Raw genomic sequence first — 20,958 nt, forward strand, 5'->3', positions numbered from 1 at the left:
AGTTAGACTCATCGATATTACATTATCGTGCGAAGCGGGGCACCGCCACCTTCCTGCTATTAGAATCTTCCAAGCATGCCTCAAGGAAGGGCTCAAAATGGGAAGAACCAATAGTGGCAGTCTTGGATGATTTTTGGATGTCATTGTGTTGACGAATCTAATCGGGAAGTCACCCGGCAGTGTATGATGATGTCATAACACAGACTTTACCTTGAAGGTTTTACAGCTGAGTAGGTTGGTTTCAATGTGTTAATATGCAGAGTTTATTTATTTTTTAAAAGGCTGTTTTTAACCGTGCTGGTAAAAGAGAAGAGGGGCGTACTTGGGGAACCAGTTTAGGCCCAGGTGTTCAGTCTTTGAGTAGAGGATCCTGTCTTGTAGCTCGTACAGGGGTCTCCAAGGCAACTCAAGATCCTCCCGCGACAGCAGCTCTCTTTTCCTGTTAGAAATAAGAGTAGGTGGGGTTAAAACATGTAAAAGGACTTCATTTAAATTATGTCACTGGTGCCTCAGAGCTTCATACAACTTGGTGAGGGAAGGGCTCAATTTACAGAGAGTATTTCAACTTTTAAATGTGAGTGACACTTGAACTTCTCACACAATGAGGAAACCAGTAGAACAGCCAGTCACTGACAAACCAATGAATAAATTAAAGGCTGTTTAGAGTCCTATAATGTGACATTGACTGATGACGATGGCAAGACCTTGCATCATACTGGTCTCAAGCTTGTTGATGGGGGTTTGTGTGTTGCTTACTTTAGGAGGTCGAGCGTGCGAGGCCCTCCACGAGCGAGCGAAGCCATCACTGTGTGTGTAGCAGTAGCCCGTGCTAACTTGAAGTTGATGAGGCGGGCCAGACCTCGCATCATGCCGATCTCCAGCATGTCAATGTGTGTGTTTGTATGCGTGACCGTGTGTTTAGCCCATGGGTCTTACTTGAGGAGGTTGATGAGTAGCCGGGCTAGGCCTTGCATCATACTGATCTCCAGCTTGTCGATGGTGATCAGCTCGTACAGCAGCTTGATGAACAGCACATGGTCCTCCTTGCTGAACTTCCTGCCGTACAATCGCATGTACCTACAAGAGAAGAACAGCTTTAGGCTATAGCCACAAAGACCCATGAACGCGGATTAGATCATATATTCATTCAACAACTGTCAGTTTTTACCAGTCAAAAGTTCAATTCAACGCAGCTATTCTCAGACGAGCCGAATATCCAAAAAGGACTAATGTCTAGTGTGTTTTCAACTCCGTTTACCAACATCCGTCAAAGGAGGCCTCCCACTGGAAAATAAGGAATTTTCAGACAAAATGTGTGGCCGCAGCCGTAGGGCTAGGCCTATAGCTAGCCTGAACATCCACGATTCAAAGTGAGCTAGCCAGGGAATAATATATACTTGACTTCTCGTATTGCGCAGAATGGACAGAAAAGGAGCTTTGGCCTATCCCTATATATAAAGTTAAATATAATATTCAGTTGCTGCTTCACAATTAATATGTGCAAACATTCTGCCAGAGACTCATGTTCCTGAACAACAAAAACAGCTTTATGGGTATAGCCTAGTATAGAGCAGGTGAATAAGAAACGTAGGACGAGGGTTCTTTATTTTTACTCTTTTCTACATTGTAGAATAATAGTGAAGACATCAAAACTATGAAACAACACATATGGAATCAGGTAGTAACCAAAAGTATTAAATAAAAATATATTTTAGATTCTTCAAAGTAGCCACCCTTTGCATTGATGACACCATTGCACACTCTTGGCACTCTCAACCAGGTTCATGAGGAATGATTTTCCAACAGACTTGGAGTTCCCACATATGGGAACTGCTTTTCCTTCACTCTGCGGTCCAACTCATCCCAAACCATCTCAACTGGGGTAAGGTCGGGTGATTGTGGAGGCCAGGTCATCTAATGCAGCACTCCATCACAAAGCCTGGAGGTGTGTTTTGGGTCATTGTCCTGTTGAAAAACAAATGATAGTCCCACTAAGCGCAAACCAGATGGGATGGCGTACCGCTGCAGAAGCCATGCTGCTAAAATGTGCCTTGAATTCTAAATAAATCACAGACAGTGTCACCAGTAAAGCACCCCCACACCATCACACCTCTTCCTCCATGCTTCATGGTGGGAACCACACATGCGGAGATCATTCGTTCACCTACTCTGTCTCAAAGACACGGCGGTTGGAACCAAAAATCTCAAATTTTGAGTCAAACCAAAAGGACAGATTTCCACCGGTCTAATGTCCATTGCTCGTGTTTCTTGAATGAATAGGTGTCCAAACTTTTGACTGGTACTGTATGTGCATAGCAGATCGGGAAGGAGAAGATGCTAGGCCTTTAACTAGATTCCGTCTCAAGGAAAGAAACTCCCACACACAAAGCTTGCAAAGTAACAATATTGTTTTAAACCTAGGCCTAAATTGCTAAGTTAACAGTGAGAATGGCAGAATAGTGAACTAAATGACAGAGTTTGACTGTGTGATATTATGTTGCTTCTTGTGTAAATATTTTCCGTCTGATGTACTCAGCGCCAGGCAACAACTGTACAGACCACAGAAATAGGCCTGCACTGAATGCTTCTTGTTCTTGCTGAGGAGCCAAAATACTTGTGTAGCTCTAGAATCTATTGTAGCTCTAGAACTATTGAGGGCAGAATTTCCATGTCTCTGAGTCTGGGCCAGCAGTGACTCAGTCATAGCCTGGTCGGACATATGCGTCGGCATGTAGGCTTAGTCCCAAATGGCACCGTATTCCCTACACAACACAGACAGAGTAACCTGATGTAATGCTACAACATTAACAAGGTGTGAAGACACTGTCTATGTGCAGCTATTCCCATAAACCAGGATGGAGCCTATACATTTGGAACAGGTCTCTGCTGGTTTGGGGAGCTCTGACGAATGCCTTACATTCAGAACTTCTGAAATGGTTCACACAAAACTGTGCATCGATTTGTATCAATTGTATAGGCTATTCTATACTGAAGGTATAGGCCTGGGGCACGTTCAGCAATAGGAAACAGGGATACTTAGTCAGTTGTACAACAATGCATTCAACTGAAATGTGTCTTCTGCATTTAACCCAACCCCTCTGAATCAGAGAGGTGCGGGTAGCTGCCATAATCGACATCCACGTCTTCGGCGTCCGGGGAACAGTGGGTTAACTGCCTTGCTCATGGGCAGAACGACAGATTTTTACCTGGTCAGCTCTGGGATTTGATCTAGCAACCTTTCGGTTACTGGCCCAACACTCTAACCACTAGGCTACCTGCCGCCATACCAAACGTTCTGGAACGTTCATATAGAAATATACTATCAGAACAAACATGCATATCTGACAGGCAGAATAAGGAATCAAATCAAATGCATTTGTCACATGCGCCGAATACAACAGGTGTAGACCTAACTGTGACATGCTTACTTACAAGCCCTTAATTAAAAAAGTAACAAAGAAAATTACAACAATAATGAGGCTATACAGAGGGTACCAATACCGAGTCAATGTGCAAGGATACAGGTTAGTCGTGGTCATTTGTACATGTACACTACTGTTGAAAAGTTTGGGATCACTTAGAAATGTCCTTGTTTTGAAAGGAAAGAAAATAACATCAAATTGATCAAAATATACTGTAGACATTGTTAATGTTGTAAATTATTATTGTAGCTGGAAACGGCTGATTTTTAATGGAATATCTACAGTGGGGGAAAAAAGTATTTGATCCCCTGCTGATTTTGTACGTTTGCCCACTGACAAAGAAATTATCAGTCTATCATTTTAATGGTAGGTTTATTTGAACAGTGAGAGACAGAATAACAACCAAAAAATCCAGAAAAACGCATGTCAAAAATGTTATAAAATGATTTGCATTTTAATGAGGGAAATAAGTATTTGACCACTCTGCAAAACATGACTTAGTACTTGGTGGCAAAACCCTTGTTGGCAATCACAGAGGTCAGACGTTTCTTGTAGTTAGCCACCAGGTTTGCACACATCTCAGGAGGGATTTTGTCCCACTCCTCTTTGCAGATCTTCTCCAAGTCATTAAGGTTTCGAGGCTGACGTTTGGCAACTCGAACCTTCAGCTCCCTCCACAGATTTTTTATGGGATTAAGGTCTGGAGACTGGCTAGGCCACTCCAGGACCTTAATGTGCTTCTTCTTGAGCCACTCCTTTGTTGCCTTGGCCGTGTGTTTTGGGTCATTGTCATGCTGGAATACCCATCCGCGACACATTTTCAATGCCCTGGCTGAGGGAAGGAGGTTCTCACCCAAGATTTGACAGTACATGGCCCCGTTCATCTTCCCTTTGATGCGGTGAAGTTGTCCTGTTCCCTTAGCAGAAAAACACCCCCAAAGCATAATGTTTCCACCTCCATGTTTGACGGTGGAGATGGTGTTCTTGGGGTCATAGGCAGCATTCCTCCTCCTCCAAACACGGCGAGTTGAGTTGATGTCAAAGAGCTCCATTTTGGTCTCATCTGACCACACCACTTTCACCAGTTGTCCTCTGAGTCATTCAGATGTTCATTGGCAGACTTCAGACGGGCCTGTATATGTATTCTTGAGCAGGGGGACCTTGCGGGCGCTGCAGGATTTCAGTCCTTCACGGCGTAGTGTGTTACCAATTGTTTTCTTGGTGACTATGGTCCCAGCTATCTTGAGATCATTGACAATATCTTCCTGTGTAGTTCTGGGCTGATTCCTCACAGTTGTCATGATCATTGCAACTCAACGAGGTGAGATCTTGCATGGAGCCCCAGGCCGAGGGATATTGACAGTTCTTTTGCGTTTCTTCCATTTGCGAATAATCGCACCAACTGTTGTCACCTTCTCACCAAGCTGCTTGGCGATGGTCTTGTAGCCCATTCCAGCCTTGTGTAGGTCTACAATCTTCACCCTGACATCCTTGGAGAGCTCTTTGGTCTTGGCCATGGTGGAGAGTTTGGAATCTGATTGATTGATTGCTTCTGTGGACAGATGTCTTTTTTACAGGTAACAAGCTGCGGTTAGGAGCACTCGCTTTAAGAGTGTGCTCCTAATCTTCCGGTCCGGAGCGAGCAGTCGCACTTCGCTTCGCTCCACAGGTAATATTACACTTCATTACATTACAACGGTTTGGTTTGTTTGATCTGAGCAATTTTTCTTAGCTATCAAAGATAATTGTGTAGTTTAGAGTAATTAGAGTAATTATCGAGGCTAGCTATTTTTTCGTCCTCCTAACGTAGTCAACACTGCTAGCTAGTCAACACTGCTAGCTAGCCAACCTCTACCGACTAGCAGCACTGTAGAAACTATTACATTACAACGGAACGACTTGATTAGTGTAGTGTTAGTTAGCTAGCTACATAGTTGTCTTTGCTGTCTTTGCATCTAAGATAATTGTGTACTTTAGAGTAATTATCGAGGTTAGCTAGCCAGCCGCGACGCCTTGTCCAGACTCCAGACTTAGTCAACACACCTAGTCATCAAACCCACTGCTATCTAGTGGGCTTGCTAGCTAGCCAACCGTTACCGACTAGCAGCGCTGTAGATACTAATACATTACAACGAAACGATTTGACTAGTGCAGTGTTAGCTAGCTAGCTACATAGTTGTCTTTGTCATAGCTTGATAATTGTGTAGTTTAGTAATTATTTAGGTTAGCTAGCCAGCTATTTCCGTCCCCCGCGACGCCATTGTTCCATACCTAGCCAACTATTACCGACGAGCAGCATTGTAGAAACTAAATACATTACAAAGGAACGTCTTGATTAGTGTTATGTTAGCTAGCTACAAAGTTGCTTTTGTATCATGACAAGGTGTAGTACTGAAACTATCGAGGTTACCTAGCCAGCTACACGTTCAAACAAAGTCAACAACGCAGCCACTGCTAGCTAGCCTACTCCACCAGCCAGCAGTACTGTATAATTTGTCATTTTAGTCAATAAGATTTTCGCAACGTAAGCTTAACTTTCTGAACATTCGAGACGTGTAGTCCACTTGTCATTCCAATCTCCTTTGCATTAGCGTAGCCTCTTCTGTAGCTTGTCAACTATGTGTCTGTCTATCCCTGTTCTCTCCCTTCTGCACAGGCCATACAAACGCTTCACACCGCGTGGCCGCTGCCACTCTAACCTGGTGGTCCCAGCGCGCATGACCCACGTGGAGTTCCAGGTCTCCGGCAGCCTCTGGAACTGCCGGTCTGCGGCCAACAAGGTTGAGTTCATCTCAGCCTATGCTACCCTCCCGTCCCTAGACTTCCTGGCGCTGACGGAAACATGGATTACCACAGATAACACTGCTACTCCTACTGCTCTCTCCTCGTCTGCCCACGTGTTCTCGCATACCCCTAGAGCATCGAGCCAGCGGGGTGGTGGCACTGGAATCCTCATCTCTCCCAAGTGGACATTCTCTCTTTCTCCCCTGACCCATCTGTCTATCTCCTCATTTGAATTCCATGCTGTCACAGTTACCAGCCCTTTCAAGCTTAACATCCTTATCATTTATCGCCCTCCAGGTTCCCTTGGAGAGTTCATCAATGAGCTTGACGCCTTGATAAGTTCCTTTCCTGAGGATGGCTCACCTCTCACAGTTCTGGGTGACTTTAAACTCCCCACGTCTACCTTTGACTCATTCCTCTCTGCCTCCTTCTTTCCACTCCTCTCCTCTTTTGACCTCACCCTCTCACCTTCCCCCCCTACTCACAAGGCAGGCAATACGCTTGACCTCATCTTTACTAGATGCTGTTCTTCCACTAATCTCATTGCAACTCCCCTCCAAGTTTCCGACCACTACCTTGTATCCTTTTCACTCTCGCTCTCATCCAACACTTCTCACTCTGCCCCTACTCGGATGGTATTGCGTCGTCCCAACCTTCGCTCTCTCTCTCCCGCTACTCTCTCCACTTCCATCCTATCATCTCTTCCCTCTGCTCAAACCTATCTCCTGATTCTGCCTCCTCAACCCTCCTCTCCTCCCTTTCTGCATCCTTTGATTTTCTCTGTCCCCTATCCTCCAGGCCGGCTCGGTCCTCCCCTCCTGCTCCGTGGCTCGACGACTCACTGCGAGCTCACAGAACAGGGCTCCGGGCAGCCGAGCGGAAATGGAGGAAAACTAGCCTCCCTGCGGACCTGGCATCCTTTCACTCCCTCCTCTCTACATTTTCCTCTTCTGTCTCTGCTGCTAAAGCCACTTTCTACCACTCTAAATTCCAAGCATCTGCCTCTAACCCTAGGAAGCTCTTTGCTACCTTCTCCTCCCTCTGAATCCTCATCCCCCTCCCCCCCCTCTCTGCGGATGACTTCGTCAACCATTTTGAAAAGAAGGTTGATGACATCCGATCCTCGTTTGCTAAGTCAAACGACACCGCTGGTCCTGCTCACACTGCCCTACCCTGTGCTTTGACCTCTTTCTCCCCTCTCTCTCCAGATGAAATCTCGCGTCTTGTGACGGCCGGCCGCCCAACAACCTGCCCACTTGACCCTATCCCCTCCTCTCTTCTCCAGACCATTTCCGGAGACCTTCTCCCCTACCTCACCTCGCTCATCAACTCATCCTTGACCGCTGGCTACGTCCCTTCCGTCTTCAAGAGAGCGAGAGTTGGCCCCCTTCTGAAAAAACCTACACTCGATCCCTCCGATGTCAACAACTAGACCAGTATTCCTTCTTTCTTTTCTCTCCAAAACTCTTGAACGTGCCGTCCTTGGCCAGCTCTCCTGCTATCTCTCTCAGAATGACTTTCTTGATCCTAATCAGTCAGGTTTCAAGACTGGGCATTCAACTGAGACTGCTCTTCTCTGTGTCACGGAGGCTCTCCGCTCTGCTAAAGCTAACTCTCTCTCCTCTGCTCTCATCCTTCTAGACCTATCTGCTGCCTTTGATACTGTGAACCATCAGATCCTCCTCTCCACCCTCTCCGAGCTGGGCATCTCCGGCGCGGCCCACGCTTGGATTGCGTCCTACCTGACAGGTCGCTCCTACCAGGTGGCGTGGCGAGAATCTGTCTCCGCACCACGTGCTCTCACCACTGGTGTCCCCCAGGGCTCTGTTCTAGGCCCTCTCCTATTCTCACTATACACCAAGTCACTTGGCTCTGTCATATCCTCACATGGTCTCTCCTATCATTGCTATGCAGACGACACACAATTAATCTTCTCCTTTCCCCCTTCTGATAACCAGGTGGCGAATCGCATCTCTGCATGTCTGGCAGACATATCAGTGAGGATGACGGATCACCACCTCAAGCTGAACCTCGGCAAGACGGAGCTGCTCTTCCTCCCGGGGAAGGACTGCCCGTTCCATGATCTCACCATCACGGTTGACAACTCCCTTGTGTCCTCCTCCCAGAGTGCTAAGAACCTTGGCGTGACCCTGGACAACACCCTGTCGTTCTCCACTAACATCAAGGCGTTGACCCGATCCTGTAGGTTCATGCTCTACAACATTCGCAGAGTACGACCCTGCCTCATACAGGAAGCGGCGCAGGTCCTAGTCCAGGCACTTGTCATCTCCCGTCTGGATTACTGCAACTCGCTGCTGGCGGGGCTCCCTGCCTGTGCCATTAAACCCCTACAACTCATCCAGAACACCACAGCCCATCTGGTGTTCAACCTTCCTAAGTTCTCTCACGTCACCCCGCTCCTCCGCTCTCTCCACTGGCTTCCAGTTGAAGCTCGCATCCGCTAGAAGTCCATGGTGCTTGCCTACGGAGCTGTGAGGGGAACGGCACCTCTGTACCTTCAGGCTCTGATCAGGCCCTACACCCAAACAAGGGCACTGCGTTCATCCACCTCTGGCCTGCTCGCCTCCCTACCTCTGAGGAAGCACAGTTCCCGCTCAGCCCAGTCAAAACTGTTCGCTGCTCTGGCACCCCAATGGTGGAACAAGCTCCCTCACGACGCCAGGACAGCGGAGTCAATCACCACCTTCCGGAGACACCTGAAACCCCACCTCTTTAAGGAATACCTGGGATAGGATAAAGTAATCCTTCTAACCCCCCCCTAAAAGCTTTAGATGCACTATTGTAAAGTGGTTGTTCCACTGGATATCATAAGGTGAATGCACCAATTTGTAAGTCGCTCTGGATAAGAGCGTCTGCTAAATGACTTAAATGTAATAAAAGACACATGGGAGCCACAAATCTTTCTGATTGAGAGGGGGTCAAATACTTATTTCCCTCATTAAAATGCAAATCAATTTATAACATTTTTGACATAAGTTTTTCTGGATATTTTTGTTGTTATTCTGTCTCTCACTGTTCATATAAACCTACCATTAAAATGATAGACTGATCATTTCTTTGTCAGTGGGCAAACGTACAAAATCAGCAGGGGATCAAATACTTTTTTCCCCCACTGTACATAGGCGTACAGAGGTCCATTATCAGCAACCATCACTCCTGTGTTCCAATGGCACATTATGTTAGCTAATCGATCATTAGAAAACCCTTTTGCAATTATGTTAGCACAGCTGAAAACTGGCCTTCTTTAGACTAGTTGAATATCTGGACCATCAGCATTTGTGGGTTAGAGTAGACACTCAAAATGGCCAGAAACAAAGAACTTTCTTCTGAAACGCGTCAGTCTATTCTTCTTCTGAGAAATGAAGGCTATTCCATGCGAGAAATTGCCAAGAAACTGAAGATCTCGTACAATGCTGTGTACTACTCCCTTCACAGAACAGCGCAAACTGTCTCTAAGCAGAATAGAAAGAGGAGTGGGAGGTCCCCATGCATAACTGAGCAAGACAAGTACATTAGTGTGTATAGTTTGAGAAAGACGCCTCAAGTCCTCAAATGCAGCTTCATTAAATAGTACCCGCAAAACACCAGTATCAAGGTCAACAGTGAAGAGGGGTAAAGTGACTATGCATAGATAATAAACAGAGAGTAGCAGCAGTGTAAAAACAAAGGGGGGGGGGGTCAAAGTAAATATTTCAGGGGGCAATTTGATATATTTGTATGGTTCAAGGGGGTAGAAGCTGTCAAGGAGCCTTCTGGACCTAGACTTGGCTCTACAGTACAGCTTGCCGTGCGGTAGCAGAACAGTCTATGACTTGGGTGGCTGGAGTTAGACAATTTGTTGGGCCTTCCTCTGACACCATCTAGTATATAGGTCCTGGATGGCAGGAAGCTTGGCCCCAGTGATGTACTGGGTCATACGCACTACCCTCTGGGGACCCAGGCAAAATCTTTTCAGTCTCCTGAGGGGAAAATGTGTTGTCATGCCCTCTTCACAACTGTCTTGTTGTGTTTGGACCATGATAGTTTGTTGGTAATGTGGACACCAAGGAACTTGAAAAACTCTCGACCCGCTCCACTACAGCCCCGTCAATGTTAATGGGGGCCTGGTCGGCCCTCCTTTTCCTATAGTCCACGATCAGCTCCATTGTCTTGCTCACATTGAGGGAGAGGTTGTTGTCTCAGACATCCTCGCTATAGGCCGTCTCATCGTTGTCGGTGATCAGGCCTACCACTGTTGTGTCATCAGCGAACTTAATGGTGTTGGAGTCGTGCCTGGCCGTGCAATCATGAGTGAACAGGGAGTACAGGACGGGACTAAGCACACACACACACACACACACACACACACACGAGGGGCCCCAGTGTTGAGGATCAGCGTGACAGATGTGTTGTTGCATACCCTTACCACCTTGTGAACACTATGGTGTTGAACACTGAGCTGTAGTCAATGAACAGCATTCTCACACAGGTGTTCCTTTTGACCAGATGGGAAAGGGCAGTGCGGAGTGCGATTGCATCATCTGTGGATCTGTTGGGGCGGTATGCAAATTGGAGTGGGTCTAGGGTATCCGGAAGGATGCTGTTGATTTGAGCCATGACCAGCCTTTCAAAGCACCTCATGGATACCGACGTGAGTGCTACGGGGCGGTAATTATTTAGGGAGGTTACCTCCGCTTTCTTGGGCACAGGGACTATGGTGGTCTGCTTGAAACATGTAGACATCACAGACTTGGTCAGAGAGAAGTTGAAAATGTCAGTGAAGTCACTTACCAGTTGGTCAACGCATGATTTGAGTACACGTCCTGGTAATCCGTCTGGCCCTGCGGCTTTGTGAATGTTGACCTGTTTATAAGGTCTTGCTCAAATCACCTACGGAGAGCGTGATCACACAGTCATCCGGAACAGCTGGTACTCTTATGCATGCTTCAGTGTTGCTCGCCTCGAAGCAAGCATAAAAAAGGCATTTAGCTCATCTGGTAGGCTCACGGCTTGGTTTCCCTTTGTAGTCAGTAATAGTTTACAAGCCCTGCCACATCCGACGAGTGTCAGAGCCGGTGTAGTAGGATTCAATCTTAGTCCTGTTTTGATACTTTGATGTTTCCTTTTTTGTCCACCAGCCACAGATTGTTTTACTAGCCAAAATACTTTCCCTCCTAAAGTGACAACCACAAAACAAGATGAACATGCTTTGTAATGTTCCTAAAACAAATGTATTAATATGTAGTAAAAAGTAATGTGGTATACTGTTTAATTTAGTGACCTGAGTCTTAACCAAAGGATCGCAGATGAGACAAACATCTACCTGCCCCTTTAAGGGCACGCAACTCAAGTCATGTTCGTACCTGTGAGATTGAGTCTGACTCGTAGGTGGGTTGACTTCTATTTCAAGTAAATAAGACCAACTTTTACACCTGTGCGAATTAGTGATGCACCAATATATTATTTTTGGCCGATACCTGATATTTTCTTGCAAAAAAAAATTATACCGATAACAGATACTAAAAATTTTAGCGGCCTTTTAAGCATTCTACAGTTAGTTAACACACACACACACACGGAAGCAACGGTCTAAGGCAGTGCATCTCAGTGCAAGAGGCGTCACGACAGTCCCTGGTTCGAATCCAGGCTGTATCACATCCGGCCGTGATACGGAAGTCCCATAGGGCGGCGCACAATTGGCCCAGCATTGTCCGGGGTAGGCAGTCATTGTAAATAAGAATTTGTTAACTGACTTGCCTAGTTAAAAAAAGGTACACACACACACACACACACACACACAAAAGGTTGTTTCGTTGGCATTTACGTATGTCCCCATCACCAGTAAAACATAATCAAAACCTATTTCTTTCACTTACTTGCTGTGCTGTTTCGTTGTTCCTTTGTTCAGTCGTTTTATTCTCAACCAGGATTTCTATGGAACGCCGTTTGGATCTTTGCGTGTCAAACAAGAAAACAATGACCAGTTGATAACACTATTTGATGTGTCAAATAAGCTTGTTGACCAATCAGGACCTGAATATGACTGCACGTCACATAATTTAACACATTCATTCATTTTTTTACGTAGTTATTACACATTGATTATACTATCACTTGTATTTGTCACAACGATTAATCGATACGTATGCTATGATGCTGGTAAAGTTGTCTCACGCACCTACATTGCTGGTCATAAAAAATAGCTATCTAGCTCATGGATGCAAACAATGTTCTTCCCCAAAAACATAGAAAAATGACATGTTTCAGTAGCTATATAGTTAGCTAGCTAACTATATAGCTAGGTGTCATCTAAAATAACCCTAATTTATAAGACAGTTTGTATTTGATTAATGGTGGTCGGACCCCTCTATGTGAAGCTAGCCACAATAAGGATTAGCCACAATAGTAGACTTTGGGGTTAGCCTTCAAAATAAAAGTACAGCATTATTATCCTATCTGTATTAATTTGCATCACTGTCAATGACATACTTTTATTTTGAAGTCAAACCGCAAATTCCACTATTGTGTCTAATCCTTATTGTGGCTAGCTTCACAACACATAACCAAGTCCGGTTGAGCCTCACTAGCCAGTTGAAGCTAGCTGGCTGCCTATAACATTATCTTTGGGCAACAGGATTAAGCAGTTGGCTAGCTATCTATTTTCATGAACTGAAGTTCAATTTCAATAGGCAAACAACAATACTTACAAGGATTCCTAAATCATTGCTAAGAATAATGAAAATTATTGCAGTTTCTACTGGTCATTGTTTTCAGGCTGGTTGTATTGGTGCTAGCTAGGTACCAAGCTAAAGCTAGCTACCCCAGAAGTTGAGGTCAAACTAATGATGCTTTATTACCAACGTGGTATTGTAAACACATCGTTCGTGGCAGGTGTTTGCAGACTTTTTTGTGCAGCTTTGACAGTGCTACTCTATTTTTGGCACACAAAGACCCAAACGGCGCTCCATAGTATGCATGTCTTTAAGCTAATAGTAGTGACGCTACTACTGTGCAACTCTGGTAGGGCAACATCTGAAAAATAGCTCACTTAGTAGTGTGTACCGGTGCTCGACCAGTCGGTGAAAGCCAACATCACCCACGACAGAGAACGGTTGATTGTCAAGGGCAATAAATTCCATTATCTTGGCTTTAATGGATTTCACCATCTGAGTTGTCCAGCAGTCATTTGAAAGAGTAAGACATTTTCAGCGAGACTTGACTGCTTGATCCACACAGCAGACATTGTGGGATAGGTTATGAATACTGTGTTGCATGTGTAGCGGAAAATTTTACTTGGCATCATTACGACCTGTACCTAGGTATGCATGTCAGCTTTGACATCGGTTTTGCACATCGGCGTGAAACTAGACAAATCGGCCGATAACGTTGCCATTTTTAGCTAATATAGGCCGATTCTGATATGTTCGCCGATATATCGTGCATCCCTAGTGAGAAGCGCTTCTAAAAAGAATATTTCACTCAGCTCTTCACCTGCGCACAGCCCCAAGCCAGACAGTGTTGTGGTGCGAGGTGGGATTGGCTATCACATGTTTTGTAGTTATTTGACTTTATCGGAATAATTTGCCAGTTATGAAACAAAATGGCAGAAATACATTGAAAACAGCTGCTGCAGCATTACATTTTGCTATAAATGTTATCCTGCTTTAAAATTGAAATTTTATGCTCACACTGGAGCCCTGATCACCTGCCAACATATCTAGTGAAATAGACATCTTACCTGCCAATGTCAAAATCTACCCACATTTTTCAGGTGTTCATTTTAGGCCCTGATCAAGATAGATAATAAACAGAGTAGCAGCAGAGTATGTGAAGAGTGTGAAAGTGTGTCTGTGGCGTCAACATGCATGTGTGTAAGAGTAGAGTCCAGTGAGTGTGCATAGAGCCAGTACAACAAAAAAATTGAGGTTGATGCAAATAGTGTGGGTAGCCATTTCATTAACTGTTCAGCAGTCTTATGGCTTGGGGGTAGAAGCTGTTTAGGAGCCTTTTGGTCCCAGACTTGGCGCTCCACTACCACTTACTGTGCAGTAGCAAAGAGAATAGTTTATGACTTGGGTGGCTGCAGTCTTTGACCATTCTTAGAGCCTTCCTCTGACAGCACCTGGTACAGAGGTCCTGGATGGCAGGGAACTCTGCCACAGTGACGTAGTGGGCCAAACTCACTACTCTCAGTAACGACTTGCGATTGGATGCCAAGAAGAGGTATTGTCTGGCCCTCATCACGACTGTGTTGACGTGTTTGGACTATTATAGGTCCTTAGTTATGTGGACGCCAAGGAACTTGAAGCTCTCGACCTGCTCCACTACAGCCCCATCGATGTGAATGGGGGCGTGCTCGGCCCTCTGTTTCCTATAGTCCATGATCAGCTCCTGTGTCTTGTGGACGTTGAGAGGTTGTTGCGCTAGTGCCACACCGCCAGGTCCCTGACCTCCTCCCTGTAGGCTGTCTTATCGTCTTCGGTGATCAGTCCTATGTTGGAGTCATTCGCAGCCACACAGTCATGGGTGAACAGGGATAACAGGAGGGGACTAAGCACACACCCCTGAGGAAACCCTGTGTTAAGGATCATCGTGGCAGATGTGTTGTTGCCTACCCTCACCACCTGGGGGCGGCCCATCAGGAAGTCCAGGACCCAGTTGCAGAGGGAGGCTTTTAATCCCAGTCTTTAGTGCCCTCAAAGCTCATCACTAAGCTATGGCGTTGAACGCTGAGCTGTACTCAATGAACAGCATTCTCACATAAGTGTTAATTTTGTCCAGGTGGGAAAGGGCAGTGTGGAGTGCAATAGAGATTGCATCATCTGTGGATCTGTTGGGGCGGTGCGCGAATTGGAGTGGGTCCCCAGTGTCTGCATTGATGGTGTTGATGTGAGCCATGACCAGCCTTTTAAAACATTTCATGGCTACAGATGTGAGTGCCATAGGATGATAGTCATTTAGACAGATTACCTGGGCATTCTTGGGAACAGGGACTATGGTGGTCTGCTTGAAATATGTAGATAAGTCAGTGAAAATGTCAGTCAAGACACTTGCCAGCTGATCTGAGTACGCGTCCTGGTAATCCATCTGGCCCTGCGGCCTTGCGAATGTTAACCTGTTTAAAGGTCTTACTCACATTGGCTACGGAGAGAGTGATCACACAGTCCGGAACAGCTCTCATGAATGGTTCAGTGTTGCTTGCCTTGAAGCAAGCAACAAAAAAATTATAGTAATTCTAGCGCAAGCGTTCCGCTAGCGACCCACCTCGACAACATCCGGTGAAATTGCAGAGCGTGAAATCCAAACTACAGAAATATAAAAATGTAACATGCATGAAAATACAGGTGTAATACATCAAAATAAAGCTTAACTTCTTGTTAATCCAGCCGCTGTGTCAGATTTCAAAAAGGCTTTACGGCAACAGCACACCATGCGATTATCTGAGGACAGCGCCCCGCATACAAAACCATGAAAAACATTTTTCAACCAGGCAGGTGCAACACGAAAGTCTGAAAGAGCAATATAATAAATGCCTTAACTTTGAAGATCTTCTGTTGGCACTCCAAAACATCCCAGTTACATCACAAATGGTCCTTTTGTTCAATAAAGTCCTTTATATCCATAAAAACTCACTTTAGCTGGCGCACTTCAGTCAATGATCCACTGGTTTCCCCTCCTTCAAAATGCATACAAAATGAATCCCAAACATTACCAATAAACTTATCCAAACAAGTCAAACAACGTTCATAATCAAACCTTAGATACCCTAATACGTAAATAAACGATACATTTTAAGACGGAGAATAGTATGTTCATTACCGGAGATAAATAACAAAGAAAGCGCTTTCCTCCACGCGCATGGAAACACTACAGCCAAAATGGGAGCCACTTAGAAAAACTACAACTTCTGGCTCATTTTTCCAAAAACCAGCCTGAAACTCTTTCTAAAGACTTGACATCTAGTGGAAGCCCTAGGAACTGCAATCTGGGAGGTTTTCGCCTTATAATAAAAGTGACAGCCATTAAAAACAGTGGTAGTCCAATTTTTTTTGGGGGGGGGATGGTTTGTCCTTGGGGTTTCGCCTGCCATATCAGTTATGGTATACTCACAGACATTATTTTAACACTAGAAACTTTAGAGTGTTTTCTATCAAAATCTACCAATTAAATGCATATCCTAGCTTCTGGGCCTGAGTAACAGGCAGTTTACTTTGGGCACGCTTTTCATCCGGACGTCAAAATAAATACTGCCCCCTAGCCCAAAGAGGTTTAATTCATCTGGTAGGCCCGCGTCACTGGACTGCGTGCAGTTGTGGTTCCCTTTCTAAACTGTGATAGTTTGTAAGTTCTGCCATATCCGACGAGCGTCAGAACCTTTATTCAGTCCTTTGTTGAAACACCTTTGGCAGCGATTACAGCCTCAAGTCTTCTTGGGTATGACATTACAAGCTTGGCTCACTTGTATTTGGGGAGTTTCTCCTATTCTTCTCTGCAGATCCTCTCAAGCTCTGTCAGGTTGGATGGGGAACGTCGTTGTACAGCTATTTTCAGGTCTCGCCAGAGATGTTCGATCAGGTACAAATCCGGGCTCTGGCTGGGCCACTCAATGACATTCAAAGCATTGACCTGAAGCCACTCCTGCGTTGTCTTGGCTGTGTGCTTAGGGTCATTGTCCTGTTGAAAGGTGAACCTTCACCCCAGTCTTAGGTCCTGAGTGCTCTGGAGCAGGTTTTCATCAAGGATCTCTGTACTTTTCTCCGTTCATCTATCCCTCGAGCCTGACTAGTCTCCCAGTCCCTGCCGCTGAAAAACATCCCCACAGCATGATGCTGCCACCCCCATGCTTCACCGTAGGGATGGTGCCAGGTTTCCTCCAGACATGATGCCTTGCATTCAGGCCAAAGCATTCAATCTTGGTTTCATCAGACCAGAGAATCTTGTTTCTCATGGTCTGAGAGTGTTTAGGTGCCTTTTGGCAAACTCCAAGCAGGCTGTCATGTGCCGTTTACTGAGGAGTGGCTTCCGTCTGGCCCCTCTACCATAAAGGCCTGATTGGTGGAGTGCTGCAGCAATGGGAGAACCTTCCAGAAGGACAACCATCTCTGCAGACGAACTCTGGAGTTCTGTCAGAGTGACCATCGGGTTCTTGGTCAACTCCCTGACCAAGTCCCTTCTCCCCAAACTGCTCAGTTTGGCCAGGTGGCCAGCTCTAGAAAGAGTCTTGGTGGTGCCAGACTTCTTCCATTTAAGAATTATGGAGGCCACTGTGTTCCTGGGAACCGTCAGTGTTGCAGAAATGTTTTGGTACCCTTCCCCAGATCTGTGCCTCGACACAATCCTGTCTCGGAGCTCTACGGACAATTCCTTCGACCTCATGGCTTGGTTTCTGCTCTGACATGCACTCTCATCTATGGGACCTTATATAGACAGGTGCATGCCTTTCCAAATCAGGCGGACTCCAATCAAGTTGTAGAAACATCTCAAGGATGATCAATGGAAACAGGATGCACCTGAGCTCAATTTCAAGTGTCTTGGGCTCCGGTCCAAACACTTAAGACACACCCTATCCTCTCAGCCCTCAAATTAAGTGGACACTTCTGATGACGTATCATGGCGTCTGACAAGTATACACTTGCAGGGCAAGGGAAGGAGGAATGATTTTTAAATAGACCACCCTAGGCTGGAAATTCACTCGTTCATCCCGCGATGATTGTGTTTTCAGCCACCGGTAGCTTGTGGGTGCTTTAAATGCGCTTCAGTCAATTATGAATGCATGTCTACTTATATTAAATATATTATTAATATGCCTACTGTATGATAGCTAGCAAATTAATTAGCTAACTAACGTTAGCCTGCCTAGCTGGAACTTCTTGAAGGAAAATACGTCATTTCCACAATTCCCTTAAGATAACCAAACAAAAACATTTACTTTATGTGCATTAGAAATTGTGCTACTAATTTATTGCATTTGTTTTTACTTACACTTGTATGTTAATTTCTCCATTGATGTTGTTTTTAAGTTTTCACTGACTGTTCTTAGCGGATGTACAATTGTCACAAATTGAATTATGGGAAGTTTCAGGCCCGAGTGAACAATTGTACACTCGCAACGCCGACTAAAAATGAGGGCTGATGGGCTTACGTTGTAAACTTCCCTTGCTTGGCTAATCATTTGGACCGGCTTCCAAGATGGCGACAGTGATTCCCCCAAGGGCATAAGGCGAGGGTAAGTGGATGAGGGTTTGTCTTTTATGCGTTTGGACCGCATCCATAGCAAAGGGTCTAAATACTTATGTAAATAAGGTATTTGCTTTTTATTTTGTATAAACTTGCAACAAAAATCTAAACCTGTTTTCACTTTGTCATTACGGGGTATTGTGTGTAGATTAGCGAGATATATATATATTTTTAAATCAATTTTAGAATAAGTCTGTAAACTTTCAAATGCACTATATGTGTCACCAAATACCTCAGGAAACCACACAGAATTTAAGTTTGACTGCATGTCATATAAGGACTGGCAGTGATAAGGCTATATGTGAACAGTGAGTGTGAAAGCAAACATTGAACAATTAGTGAGCCCTGAACTAGGGACTAAGGTAATTTGGGAAGCCTACTTGTGTTGTGTAGTTATGACCAGTAGCTGAATGCCATGTGACAGCAAACCTGAACTCCCTACTGGAAAATAATATTGATTATATTTAGGAATATTTGGGGAAATTAAGAAATGTTTGTTTCACTTTCTGAAATTGTTTAGTTTTGTAGTCTCTAATCAATACAGCTAGCTAAATCATGGAACTTTGATGTAAAACCATCAACACATATATACAATCTAATGGGACGACTCAAGAAACCTATTCATTTTTTTAAACCAAGGCTGTTGTGATCACTTGCTAAGACTTCACGTGCTTCTGATACAGTCAGTGACTAAGCAATGGCTGGCCAATTTAGCCAGCCTAAGTGAAGGCATGGTTTGTTAAAAGGGATTTGGGCAATAGGGTCATGTCAGTGACATTGGGCAAAATCGTTTTGCATAGCCCGGTGTCCCGGGTGAGTGGAAATTTCACTTTGGACCAATGAAATGGTCTAAATCGAATAAACCCCGCCTAACCGAGCAATGTAAAACAAACTCGCTCAGTGTCTCAAGTAGCTAACTAGCTGGGCCATTAGGGAACATGGAAACTGATGTTAGAAATATAAAGTAATGACTCTGTGGCAAGTTACCGGTAGTACAACCAACTAGTTAGGACTACAAGCATGTTTACAAACAAGATGCTTAGGGAGTATTAGCCAAGTCAGTTAGCAAGCATCATATTCTAATGACACAGCAAGTAGTAGCATGGCTTTGCTTATGGCCACTGCTAACGTGAATCATATCGTGACATGGCATTAGTTATGTTGCTTGTTATCTCGGGCTTGACATTTTAATGTTTACTCTCTGCTGCATGGCTATGTTAGCATTCTTACACTTTTGAGCACAAAACACATCTAGCTAGCTACCTCACGTAAGAGCTTGTTTCTTGGCCTGGCTAATCCTGCTAGCTAGCTAAATCCATAACCGCCCGCCCAGTCAGTGATGCCAACACCGATCAAATAGATATGTTAGTTAGCTAGCTAGCTACCGGTGGGAAGCCCACTTGCTCCAACGTAAAACGAGCCTTAGCTAGCTATTGGCAGCTTCTAAACACTATTTGGCAGAAGCAAATGTATTATGTAGCTAGCCAGCTAGCGACCCAAATTAACTTACAGAACAGGTGAATGATTAACTACGTGTTTCTACATCTGCATTGCTTTCCGTTTGGGGTTTTAGGCTGGATTTATGTATAAGCACTTTGTGACATCTGCTGATGTAAAAAGAGCTTTATAAATACATTTGATTGAATAACTAGTTATCTACAGTAGCTATCTAGAAAGCCAGACAACTGAACTGGGTTAGCTAACGTTAGCACTTACGTGGAAAGTTTCCTTGTCCAAAACAAGACACCCGGCCATATCTCTCGAAGCTGGACAGCCCGGCCCAAGTTTCCTTTGATTTTACCCAAAAGGTCATTGGATTCCTCGTCTAATATATCCGCGTATGGCAGAAGTTTGTTGTAGACGATGTCTTTTTGAGGGACAAATCCTAATTTCTCCGACACGTCTTCTTTCATATTATAATTTCCCAAATGTAGGTTGTAGGTTCTCTTCGTTGCTTGACAAGATAATGTAGTTCACTAACGTTGGCTCGTAGTATGTCAGCTAGCTTTGGATGATCAGTTTGTATCCTTCTGTGTAAGTTCTTGATAATGTTAGCTTGCTAGCTACAACATCTTAATGTTTCCTTTGTAACACCATGCTAGCTAAATATCACACTTTGGGCATTGATATGACTACACAAAAATGTAAATATCCGATTCAGTCGAATATGATTTCTTGTAAGAGTGCGCTAACACTTAAAATGGGTTCCTTCTCATTTAACTAGCTACTTATATCCATCTGACTACTTTCAACGTTTCTTTACCAGACACCCATCCCACGCATTCGGCTCCTCCCCAATAGTCATTTTCGCAAGGTACAATCATTAGATGTTTCTTCTTCTTCTGGATTGGGTTGGCGGATCGTAAAGTGCAAACACCGCCACTTACTGTACTGGAATGCGAGTCCATTCACGGTCAACCTACATTAAATTATTTATGATATGATACGTCCCCATAAAAATAAAAAAACTCAAGCAAAGTCGATGAAACCAATTTTTTTCTTCTATGGGTTTAAT

At 44.7% G+C, this 20,958-nt stretch overlaps 1 protein-coding gene across 3 annotated transcripts in view; it reads right to left on the bottom strand.

The window, feature by feature from the left end:
- LOC115201556 (proteasome activator complex subunit 4B) overlaps positions 1–20,752 on the bottom strand; it is an 81,625-nt gene extending 60,873 nt beyond the window's left edge. For 2 of the 3 annotated variants that reach the window (XM_029765298.1, XM_029765297.1), the window contains exons 1-3: positions 20,160–20,752; positions 937–1,077; positions 323–439 (exon numbers count right to left, since the gene is read on the bottom strand). In XM_029765298.1, coding sequence (XP_029621158.1) covers positions 323–439; positions 937–1,077; positions 20,160–20,356 — 455 coding nt within the window. In that variant the 5' untranslated portion in view covers positions 20,357–20,752. The remainder of the gene's footprint in view (positions 1–322; positions 440–936; positions 1,078–20,159) is intronic. The other variant, XM_029765299.1, reaches the window with a different exon arrangement.
- Positions 20,753–20,958: the final 206 nt, after the last annotated feature.

Source organism: Salmo trutta, chromosome 10, assembly GCF_901001165.1.
Source record: "Salmo trutta chromosome 10, fSalTru1.1, whole genome shotgun sequence".
In the NCBI taxonomy this organism is placed as follows: domain Eukaryota; kingdom Metazoa; phylum Chordata; class Actinopteri; order Salmoniformes; family Salmonidae; genus Salmo; species Salmo trutta.